The sequence below is a fragment of the Leptidea sinapis genome, chromosome 1 (assembly GCF_905404315.1).
Source record: "Leptidea sinapis chromosome 1, ilLepSina1.1, whole genome shotgun sequence".
NCBI lineage: Eukaryota > Metazoa > Arthropoda > Insecta > Lepidoptera > Pieridae > Leptidea > Leptidea sinapis.
The window spans coordinates 9,402,755-9,415,188 of record NC_066265.1 but is presented as its reverse complement, the minus strand read 5'-3'; the positions used below and the strand labels follow the sequence as shown (position 1 = coordinate 9,415,188).

Genomic DNA, 12,434 nt, shown 5'->3' with positions numbered 1-12,434 from the left:
ATTTGTGATGGATCCCAAATCAAAATTGGATTTCTTTGTAAAAGGGGTCAATCTGGAAGAATGATAGAAACACACTTACAACAGAATTCCATAGTTATGTGGTAACAAATAAAAGCAAAACACACGAATTGAGAACCTCTACTTATTTCTATCTTCAGTTGCAATAGCCACTTTATCTTTACACATATAAATAAAATTGGAGTGTCTGTTTGTAATATTGAAATAACAAATTTTTACTACATGTATATAAATATTTTAAGACCAAAAATAGCCAAATCGGTTCAGCCGTCCTCGAATTTTAGTGAGACTAACGAACAGCAATTTATTATTATATATATAGACTAGTTGACCCGGCATACTTCATACTACCGTAAACGATAAATAACAGACCTAAACTTTTGTATAAAATAAACTTAAAACAAACAAAAGGACTCCTTTTTTTAAGCGTTACCCGTGTTTTAAGGAAATTTATTTTTTACCTCCTTAAAAAGTTAGAAAGATTCTAATTAGTTAGTCATTTTAAACTATTATTTTTATTTGATTTCTGAACGACGGGGGACACGTCAAAGGAAAATCAAAATTGTTGTTTTTATTTAAATCAGAGGATTTTCATGTTTATTCAAACCTTTTAAACCTTCCCTGGACTTCCACAAATAATTCAAGACCAAAATTAGCCAAATCGGTCCTGCCGTTCTCGAATTTTAGCGAGACTAACATCTAGTACACCAAAAATTTTTTTTTACAATCTTTGTCTGTCTGTCTGTTTGTTCCGGCTAATCTCTGAAATGGCTGGACCGATTGACGGGACTTTTATTGGCAGGTAGCTGATGTAATAAGGAGTAACTTAGGCTTATTAATTATATATTATTCGTTTTATTAAAGAATCGACTGTTCGGCGGAACGAAGTTCGCCCAGTCTGCTAGTTAGCAATAAAAAACACACACTTTCAATTCACAATATAAATTTTTTCTATATAAATTTAATTCCCTGCTAAAAGGAGCTGACTCAGTATATTGTTGGTCAGTGCAGAAGACACCAAGACAACACTGGTTTTCAGCAGCCCCTCGTGACATTTGGAGTGGACAGTTGCTGTATTATTAGAAAGAACTAGTTTTAACCAGTAATTGACAGTTCTTAGAGCTGGTGTGGGTTAAGTACGAGGTCGCGGCCCGGAAAGCTGGAGTGCTGGTGATAAACGCGTGTGGCCTGGGCTGCGTCCCCGTCGATTTGGGGGTCTTGTACCTTGAGCAATGCTTCAACGGTAGGTAAAGTTTACACAATATTTCAAATAGAAAAGAAAATACAGTTAAAATAAACACAATTCACAGGGAAACCGAAAGGGATCGTCCTAATTGCGCTGTCAACGCGATTGATACGTACAACTAAAACATTATTATCCGTTAGTTAATAATCAGAGTGCAGTTCCTATACCTGATCATTGCTAGTTTGTACTATCATGTATTAGAATATACCTAGGTTTGCAGGAAGGTCCAATTTCTATATGAATTTGTTAATAATTTTTCCAAAAGTCAAGAAAATATATTTTGACCACAAATATAAAAATTTGTAGATTCTATTAGGGAAGTACAAATAACGAATTAAATAACACTTAAGGTTGTTTTTAAAGATTGAATATCACGGTATTTAATATTTACCTTGATTTGGGGCCAGGGCCGTCACGACCAGAAAAGCCGAGGATCTCAAAATTTTAGGACTCTGGGCTCTGGACGTTCAGCTGATGGTAATTGATACGCCTTGCCCATTACAATGCAGTGCCGCAAACCGCAACAATTCTGAGCGGCACAGCAATTGCCATCATTACCTTGAGACATAAGATGTTAAGTCTCATTTGCCCAGTAATTTCAATAGCTACGGCGCCCTTCAGACCGATACACAGTAATACTTACATATTACTGCTTCACGGCAGCAAGAGGCGCACATGCAGTTCTGGTCAGGATTCATGATTGAACCCACAATTCTGAGCGGCAATTTACTAACGCTCGACACTTTGAGACATTTTACGTCTCATTACCCCAGTAATTTCATCACTGAGCCCTTCAAACTGAAATACAGTAATGCTTGCCCACAACTACTCCACGTCACAAAATGGCGCCGCTGTGGCACAATAGAGTTCGGCATACTGCACGAAGATCCGACTGTTATATTGTGTTTAAATTCGATAAAACTACATTCAAATGTGTATTTATATCATCATTTTTGGCAATCAGTCTTGAAATCTTACTAAAACAAACGACAATTAATTCATTTGAAAATTAACAGAGTTAGTCAGAACTCCTCAGGCGTGAAAGCGTTAGAAACAAACTTACATTCGCATACATAATATTAGTAGGCATCTTACAATTTTTTCTTAAGATGATGAAATTGTTAAACCCCGTTTCGTCCTCTTATGTCTAGTTCAAAATCTGCTTTACGTTATTTATTACCAGTGGGAGGTTCGCACAGTATGCCGGCTAGATTATGGGTATCACAACGGCGCCAATTTCTGCCGTGAAGCAGTAATGTGTAAACATTATTGTGTTTCGGTCTAAAGGGCGCCGTAGCTAGTGAAATTACTGGGCAAATGAGACTTAACATCTTGTGTCTCAAGGTGACAAACGCAATTGTTTTTGGGTTTTTCAAGATTCCTGACCAGCAAGCACTGCATTGTAATGCAGGGCGTATCAATCGCCGGCAAAATATAAGCCTATATTTTCAGCAACGCACTCACACTAAAACAAAGTATGAATCGCGAGTGTAAGACGTAACTGTCATTCATACCAAAGTAATAAACGTGGCCTGTTGTCCTGCGCTACCTTCAAACCTTCGTTCTTTTTTAAGCCTTCAACTAATGAAAATGTTCTGACCTCTCAGTATCCTTGAATTTAATATAACATTCCCATTTCATTCAAAGTTTTCTATATTCCAGGAACTCTCAATTCTGTAGAAGCGTATTTAGTGAGTCAACCATCAGGAGAAACGTATAAAAGGTGGCCAGCCAACGTGCTAAAATATAGCACTTACGAGGCTGCTATTTATGAGTAAGTGTTTTTATTAATACTATATATTCAAATTCAAATTCAAATTCAAATAGTTTTATTTAAAATAGGATGTGACATCACTTATTGAAAGTCAAAAACTACCACCCATTCCAAAATGAATGCCTCAGACCTGAGAAGAATGGGCGCAACAAACTCAGCGGGCTTTTTTTTCATCGAATAAATATGTTTACAAAGTAATATTGTACAATTAAACTTGTTATTTAATAGCCTGAGGGCGGTCACTCCATTCCCAATCTGTGGTATCATTAAGAAAGTCATTTATGTTATAGTAACCTTTACAACACAAACGTTTTTTTATAATTCTTTTGAATAACGTAATAGGTACTTTTGTTTTGAACATTTTCTGGGATGTTGTTGTAAAAGCATATACATCGCCCCACAAAAAACTTACTAACTCGACTTAGCCGAGTAGTAGGCATCATAAGTTCATGTCTGTTCATTCCGTTACATATATTATTAATCATTAACTAGCTCATCCGGCAAAAGTTGTTTTGCCACATAAATTATTTTTAGAGTTAGACCGTTTCTTCATCAACATTACTTTATTTTTCTAAAATAAAAAAATTTTTGTGAAAAAACGTAGCCTAAGTTACTACTTATTACATCAGGTACCTGCCAATAAAGGTCCCGTCAAAATCGGTCCAGCAATTTCAGAGATGAGCCGGACCAAACAGCCAGACAGACAAAAAAAATTATATGAGTAAAAAACGGTTAATTCAATATTACAAACAGACACTCCAATTTTATTTATACGAGTATGTATAGATTATCTTGTTCTTGTTTTGTTTTGAAATCATTGCTTTAGGTGGCAATGGTTTTCTACATTCCTTGACAATTTATGATTTTAACATTTATATTTAACACAGGATTGCGAACGGATCGAAGACCCGTCAGTCGTGTTCACTTAAATTTGAGCCAGAACTAAAACCTCGGTAAGCAATATTATATATAAATTCTGAGATTTATGGTACTAAATATTATCTCAATATTTACAATATTACTTCTATCAATATTTATATTATATAGTTACTAAGCGAATACTCTTACGGCTATTAATAAGCTGTTAATAATCTGAAGCTGTCCCAATATACCCGATAAGTCATGCTTATCGCCAGTTCACAGTTGCAATTTCCATACAAACTTCTATCCCTGGTAAGCTATACGTCGTCACATTGATAGACAGCGTGTACGGGTAAGATGAGTTATCGTCTATAAGTTTATTGGGACAGAAAAGTCAACGATAGTTACGATTTTTTATCTCAAGTAGGCCACAACCGGAGATGGGAACGGCCGTTAGATAAGAATTATAATACTGACACACTTTTACACAAATTATCTTGGCCCAAACTAGACATAGCCTGTACTATGGGTACAAGACTACGTACTAAGACAACGATATATTTAATACAATATACTTACTTAAACATACATTTATACATCTAAACATCCATGACTCAGAAACAAACATCCATATTATTATATATCCAAACAATACCGGGATTCGAACCCGGAAACTCTAGCTTAGTAGTCAGGGTCCTAAAAATTCGGCTATATGTCTATATGGTAAAATAATTTATAGGTGTAGATAGACCGACAGAGCTGTGAACATGTCCAAAAAATAGCAAAGATCTGCTGGCGTCTATTTTCAGTAACGCCACACTAAATTAATAAACCTGGCCTGTTGTCATACGTTGCCTAACAGTGAGAGACTATCTATACGTATAAATAATTTAAGCTAACACTAATTATGAAAGTTACGTAAAAAACCACCAAGTGATTAAGGTTGATGTCAAATACGGAAAACTCTTTTTGCGCAATTGGCATAATTAAATCTGTATGTTGTTGTTGAAATAAAACATTGTATTTAAACGGGAAAGTTAGTCGTTGAGTTTTACATTTGATACCATCCCAAGAAAAGTGCTCAACGCCGCTACAGAAATTTACACCTCAAAAAATGGGAGGCTCCTTTGCACAGGATGACGACTAGATTATGGGTACCACAGCAGCGCCTATTTCTGCCGTGAAGCAGTAATGTGTAAGCATTAATGTGCTTCGGTCTGAAGGGTGCCGTAGCAAGTGAAATTACTGGGCAAATGAGACTTAACATTTTATGTCTCAAGGTGACGAGCGCAATTGTAGTGCCGCTCAGAATTTTTGAAACCAATATTTTACGGAACACTCCTTTCCTTCTGTGCTAGGTTTTATACTCTGTTGGCCTTACAAATAAACTTGGTATAAAGTTATAACTGATGATAAACAAAGAATATGCAAAATGTTTACAATATCATTGACAACACTGTCAATACAATGATAATTCTGAAGTTTTCCGAATGACAACCAGCCTTGCAAATAAACGCGGGAAACGTTATACGTCCGAACAAACCATTCGAAAGCAAAATGTCTATTTGTTATCACTTTACATATTCTTGGTTTATACTTAGTTATATGCCAATTTTATTTGTAAGGCCGTGTGTGTGTAAGTATAATACCTAGGTAGCACTGAAAATCTTTAGAAAATGAAAAACGGCTTAATGTAGAAAGTTGCCAATACTTTATTGTTTTTCGAAGTAATCTCCGTTCCTCTCTACACATCGTCGTATTCGATGGAACCACTGAGAAAAGCAGTGGGCCCATTCTTCCTCAGGGGTCACTTCTATGGAATTTTCCTACGCTTTCACCGCATCTTCAGGGCTTGTAAAGCGAATACCTCGAATTTTATCTTTAGTTCTTGGGAATACATAGAAGTCGCAGGGCGCCAGGTCAGGACTGTATGGCGGAAGACTTATATCTCGACACCTACCATAGTCAAATATTCAACAGTCCGTTTTAAGGAGTGCGCTGAAGCATTGTCGTGGTGAAGGTGGATCGTGCTTCGAGGGCGCTGCTGTCGAATTTTTTCCAAGACAACAGGCAAACAGCGATTAACATACCAGTCTGCAATAACTGTCCTTCCATCTTCTTGCACAACTGTCGCGTAATGACCTTTCCGACCAAAGAATGAGGCAATGATCTTTTTTCCTTGACTTCTTCCTTTCATTACCTTAGTTGGCCGATCCTCGACAGGAAATACCCACTTAGTTAATTGTCTTTTGGTTTCGGGTTTGTAGCAATATATCCAGCTTTCATCACCTGTGACGATGTCAAATACAGCATTTGAGTCACCGCCGTTGAACTTATCTAACATTTCGAGACACCAGTTCATGCGAAGGTGTTTCTGGTCGTCCTTAAGCGTCCTTCGTTTCCTAAGCTTCCTGACGCGTAAATGTTCGTGTAATATTTTTTGAACTTGACTCATACCAATGCCTAAACTTGCCCGTACCTGCTGATAGGTCACTCTCTTATCTTCCTCTATCATGCGTCGCACAGCACTGATTTTATCTTCAGTAGTCGCTGTTAAAGGACGTCCCTCACGCGGATCATCATTGAGATTGCTACGTCCACTCTTAAACTCGTTAAACCAATTGTAAATAGTGGCACGAGCTGGGGCTTCAATAACAAATGCTATTTGCAGCCTATCATAGCTTTGTTATTGAGAAAGCCCACAACAATTCATAATAAATCATTGACCGAAAATTGTCTCGCGTTAGGTTCATTTTCACGAATATATGGGCGCAAATCGCCACCTACCGTCAATTGTTTGCAACTATTGATATTTATGTTTTAGTTTATCGTTAAAATGAATATATTATTATTGATATATCTGAAATATATAAGATTTAAATACAAATAGCTATTTGTAAACATAAAACTGTTATTTATTAAGGTCTGACTAATTTAATAGACACTGTTTTGACTGTTTGAATTGTATTATGATATGTTTTATTTATTGTTAAAATACTTAATTGAATGTGAAAATGTTCAAATTAATTTGGATTAGAATTAATATCGTTATTCTGTATCAAACTTTATTATTTTATGCATTAAGTCTTTCTTAATTATATTTCGAAACGTGCTTGCAGCGCCATCTTCTTACTTCGTAATGTTTGTTCAAATTAAACGAACATACTATTATATAAATCATTTGAAGTTATATAAATTCACTAATACATTTATTGAGCTGTATTTAGGAATTATTTTACAACACCTAATTGTATTTGTGTTTTAAAAGAAGTTATATCTACTCTGTTTCATCTATTGTACGGAAGCTATGTTTCATCTATTGTACGGAAGCTATAAAAGCGGTTGTTTTATGTAAAGACGGTTAATATCTATACCAGCAGTTGTGCTTCAACAAACTGAGAAATTATTAGTGTTGTATTTCTTCATGGTGGACCCTGGTCAAGGAAACCCTGGCGTGACGCCGACATACACGTTACAACAAGAGTTTTAGATTTGCCGCCAATCCACAAAAACAAATGACAAATGAATGCAATATACTACATTAGGTTTACAAAGAGTTCTTAAATTAAAATTCAAAAAAAGTTTTCATTAGAAATGTTTCCAACTGGCCAGTTCTAAACATTTTCAGTGTTACCCACGTATAATTGCTTCAACACCCAATATCCTTTTAATGTTTGCAGTGGTCTTCTCCATAAAAGATTCAATAGATGGTGTAAACCGTATCCTGGAGCTGACGAAGCCGTGGTTAATCGTACGCAGCATTACTTCTACAAAGAGAACAATAAACGACCCGTACAATTCAAACGATACCACTCATCTCCTTTCTTTCTCGACTCAATCTTAGCCCTGATAGGAAGTATAATCCTCTGGATGATTTGTAGAGTTTTCTGCATGTCGAAATTTCTTATCAGACATCCTAGATTGTGTTCTTTGGGTATTGTGACGTACGGAGATCCTGATGAAAGTTTTATGAGGCAGCTAAGTTTCGAGCACACGTTGGTTGGTGTGGGTTGGAAGGGAGAGCCGCGGGGACAGCCGACGGACGAAATTATAGCACGGGTCTATGTGAGTATCTTAAGATAGAGAAATATTTGATGAATTTAAGTAAGCCAGAACCATATTATGTAACCCTTATGATTTGCTTTTACTACATAAAACTTGTTTCTTCTATTTCCACCTGTGTCTGCATATCTTTTAAGTTGCTAAGTCGCTTTTAAGTCGCTTGACTGAGCAGTCATGGTCGTGATGAAGTTTTACAATCAGGCTCAGATGTGCACCTCACAATTTGTAGCCATCTCTCTCTATCAGCGATCATTCAATTGTACGGGACCACTCCCAGCATTATTACACCTAGTCTTGCCATAAATACTGAAACAAAAATAAAAAAAAATCTATTGATAATAACATTTATTTAGTTCCACATTGTGTTAGTTTTAAACTTAAATATAAAACAATTTCAAATATTAAAAGCTTATTAGAAATGGTCTCCATTGACTGCAATACAGTCTTTTAAACGTTGAGGCCAGTCATCAATAGAAACACGCTCTATTACCATGGGAAAATTCTGCAATGCCAATCGAACGGATTATTTAAGGTATTCTTAGTTGTCATGGCACTTAGAGCAAACCGTTCTCTCTAAAAGTTATCTTCAATCATAATCCAGCGGATTAAGATCTGGACTAGACGACGGCCAGTCTTCAGCTCTGATGAAGTCCGAAACGTTCGTTTCAAACCAAGAACAAGCTTTATCAACCATTCTTGGTTATTGAAAATGGTATCTTGATACACTTGTGCCGATGTTTTGATACCTTTGTCACAAAAGTATGGCTCAGTCACTCCTTTGTAGGTATTAACCACACCAAACCATCACTGAAGTCGGATAGTGCCCACGTTGCACTATGTCGACTAATTAGAAAGTTTCCTTAGAGATTTCAGCATAAATACGGTCATTTCTTTTGTTAAAATGTTGCTCAATTGTAAAACAACCGTAAACAATTTTTTTCTGTGACCTCCCTATATATGTCTCCAAGCATCCTTCTCTAGCACCATTTTTCCATGTATTAATTAATTATTCTTTGCGCTTTACTAGAATTACTTGAATATAGTGCTCTGTGAACGGCTAGATCACTTGGCGTTGCATAGAGACGTCGCTTCATTGTGTGTCTTCTACCGCATTTATCATGGGGAGTGTTCCGAAGAGCTGTTCAACCTGATTCCTGCCGCCGAATTCCACTTTCGCCTTTCGACACGCCTTAAGTTAGGATATCATCCCCACCATCTGGATATGTGGCGGTCCTCCGCAGTGCGGTTTTGAAGGAGATTTCTTCTACGTGCTACAAAGCTGTGGAATGAGGTGAGGTGAGGTGTTTCCGGGACGATACGACATGGGTACCTTCAAAAAAAGCACGTACACCTTCCTTAAAGGCCGGCAACGCTCTCGTGATTCCTCTGGTGTTGCAAGAGAATGTGTGTGACCCGTACGCTCGTTTGTACTCCACTTCCATAAAAAAAAAATATAATTGGTACTATGCGATAGGTACCATTCACAATCTCTTTGCAAATGTATACGAGTATTGTCAATATAATTACTGTGCATCGTTCGTCTTTCAAAACTTAATCATTGTTTCTACGTCATTGAAAATCAGCTCTCTAAGTTTTGCCCTGGTATCACATCTATCAGCAACGATCGTTCCTTAAGTGTCATTTTAAGGAACTGTCTTCCACATACAATTAAAATATAGAATAAGCTTACTTACACGGTGCTTTCCGGTTGATACCACTTGATGATCCTCATGGAAAGCGAGTATATTCACCTAAAGAACCTCACGTTTACCTCAATGCTTGTGTGTTTCCTCTGGTGTTAAAAAATAAAGCGTGTGGTGAATATAAGTATTTCTCAATCTTAAATAATATTGAGATATTTAACAGACTGTTGGTGACAATGCTCCGTACGAAGGGACAGCGGTAGTCGTGGTACACTGCGCTATCACCATACTGACAGCGAGAGACAAGATGCCTTCATAGTAAGTTATTCGCTATTTGCTCATAGAGTAATACTTTACGTCAAAATGCAAAATACCACCCGCATTACATTGACGTCTGGTATTCCACAGCCACTTTGTGGAATCAATTACCGACTGCTGCTTTCCCTAACTAAAACGACTTAGGGACCTTCAATAAAAGAGCATATTCCAACTTAAAAATGCCGGCCACGTATATCTTGACACCTGGTCGAATTTTAAAAGGAAGTAAATTAATTCTTAATTCGTCTTAGGGATCTTCAAGATAAGAGCATACTCATACATCTCTTGACACCTGTTATTGCGGATGTCCATGGGCGGTTGCCTCACCCTACCGACCCATGAGCTTCTTGCCCACTTGCCTGCACTCATATAAAAAAAATTTTTTTTTTCCCTTGATTTGTTTTTTTTTTTGAGAGGAGGAAATATGGTTACGTATTTACGCCACGGAACGGGGCATAATAAGTCGGACTCGAGTGTCCACGTAAGCGGACACCCCATACCGACTAAAACCTCCTTTGTGCTGTTAGCAGCCCTGGCTTTCACAGCGAAGTAGAACGTGGGCCGTGGAGGCCGCAAAGACTACGCAACAACAGTCGCGGGGCGTCTCCTAAGGAGACTCGAACCTCAGACCGGCTGTGTGCTTGTGGGAAGGAGAGAGAATGAAAATGAAGATGAAATAAAGATGAAAGATGAAAAGGTGATAAGAACACACTCGCCAGCGAGTGTGGTGATGTTTTGTGTAATGTATGTAAGTGTGTATGTATGTGTTTATGATTGTATGTATGTGTGTTTGTATGTATGTACGTAGTGTAAATGTTTGTATGCATGTATGTTTGTGTTTGTGTCTGTTTGTGGAGTGTGTTTGTGATTGTGTAAGTGGTGTATGTCAGTCCGTCAGTCAGTCCGTGTGTGAGCGAGTGTAGTGAAGCGATTACAGGACGAGGACTAACGTCTCGTCGGGTATCAAAACAATGTGTGGTGTATCTAGGGTGCGGGCCGCTGGCCATCGTCAGAGCGACGAGTGCCAGTGGTTTGCGGTGGTTGACCGCGCCTGTATGGTCCCTTGACATTCTGACACAACATATCCTTGCATCTTCTACTGTCAGAAAGACTATTTAAGGTGACTATACCACCGATTCCCAAGGTTCTCTGCACTACAAACTGGAACAATTATAACCTGGATGCATGAACTTTCTTCCAAACTGATAGAGTTCCATCTGCAATAATTTTTACAACTGTTATTTCATAGGCAGTAAGAAGACTCGTTCATAATAGTTAAATCTTTTTGGTGTTATAAGAATGCAGAGCCGAAAGTGACCACTGAATAAAGTTAAAACCGTAAACTATAGCCTGCACATACCAGCACTATATGCAGGCGCAACTGAAGTAAGCCCAGAAAATATATCAAATTGATTTTACTTTTATGTCTTTTTCAGTGGAGGTGTTTTCACGCCAGGGGCTGCCTTTAAGAACACAGACTTAATACAAAAACTGAATGAGGATAAATTAAAGTTTGAAATTATATAAAAACATAAATAATGCTTATGAGGTTTATTGTATACTTTATCGTCTGTATTAATAAGACCACTTAATTTTTAAATTTATTATCTGTAAAAGCAAAATAAAATAATAAACTAAGATAAGTATGTTTATTTAATTATGCCTATCCTGACTCTAGTACTTAGAGCATATATACATTTAAACTTTATTTTAAGCAAAGCACGCACACTAACCCAAAGTTACATACAACTAATAAACCTGGCCTGTTTTCATCGGTTGTCTAGCAGCAAGAGGCTCTGTCTAGACGTATAAATTATCTAAGCTCTAGTATTCGGCAACTATCTTATTTGTAACACTGCTGTTTAATATTGTATTTTATTTTAAAACTATGTTCTGTATTTGAGTTAATTTTCTTCATTTATAATTGCATTAACTATAATTCGTTTTGGTTATTAATGAGTAAATATAATGTAGTAGTAGTCCTCGTTTCTTTTATAGAACTTCGTATGTTATGTTTACGAAATGAAAATGAAATCATTTCGAACTATGACAGCAGCGCGCTCCGCAAAAGAAATATTCATTCGTTTAAATTAAATTTATTTAGTTTATTAATTAATCAAATTGAGTTAATTATTAAGTCGTATAAACTAACACAAAAGGGAAATAGTCATTTGCCTATTATATATGTTACACGTCTTGTCTCTTATATAGGTATGTATTGTGATTATTTTATTTTTATTTTTTATTGCCATTTTGTAGCATTACATCGTTTCGGTCATATATGTATTGCAATGGGTATATATTTTCATTATATAAATGGGTCCTAAGAGAATGAAGGTTGGTCTAATCAATCCTTGTTCACTGAGTACACATGAAGACTTTGTGGCTGGGTTACTACGTAATGATTTAGACGTATTGGCTGTTAATGAGACTTGGTTAGGAATAGGAGAGGAAATGCGAGCTCCACGTATATCTGGATATCGCCTTCGTCACATTCCTCGTCCTTCAGAGG

The 12,434-nt window shown here is 36.9% G+C and overlaps 1 protein-coding gene across 4 annotated transcripts in view; it reads left to right on the top strand.

The window, feature by feature from the left end:
- LOC126969414 (saccharopine dehydrogenase-like oxidoreductase) overlaps window positions 1–11,565 on the top strand; it is a 29,549-nt gene extending 17,984 nt beyond the window's left edge. For all 4 annotated transcript variants that reach the window (XM_050814933.1, XM_050815011.1, XM_050814855.1 and 1 more), the window contains exons 4-9: window positions 1,132–1,261; window positions 2,927–3,038; window positions 3,926–3,991; window positions 7,580–7,964; window positions 9,828–9,922; window positions 11,359–11,565. In XM_050814933.1, coding sequence (XP_050670890.1) covers window positions 1,132–1,261; window positions 2,927–3,038; window positions 3,926–3,991; window positions 7,580–7,964; window positions 9,828–9,922; window positions 11,359–11,449 — 879 coding nt within the window. In that variant the 3' untranslated portion in view covers window positions 11,450–11,565. The remainder of the gene's footprint in view (window positions 1–1,131; window positions 1,262–2,926; window positions 3,039–3,925; window positions 3,992–7,579; window positions 7,965–9,827; window positions 9,923–11,358) is intronic.
- The last annotated feature ends 869 nt before the right edge of the window (window positions 11,566–12,434 follow it).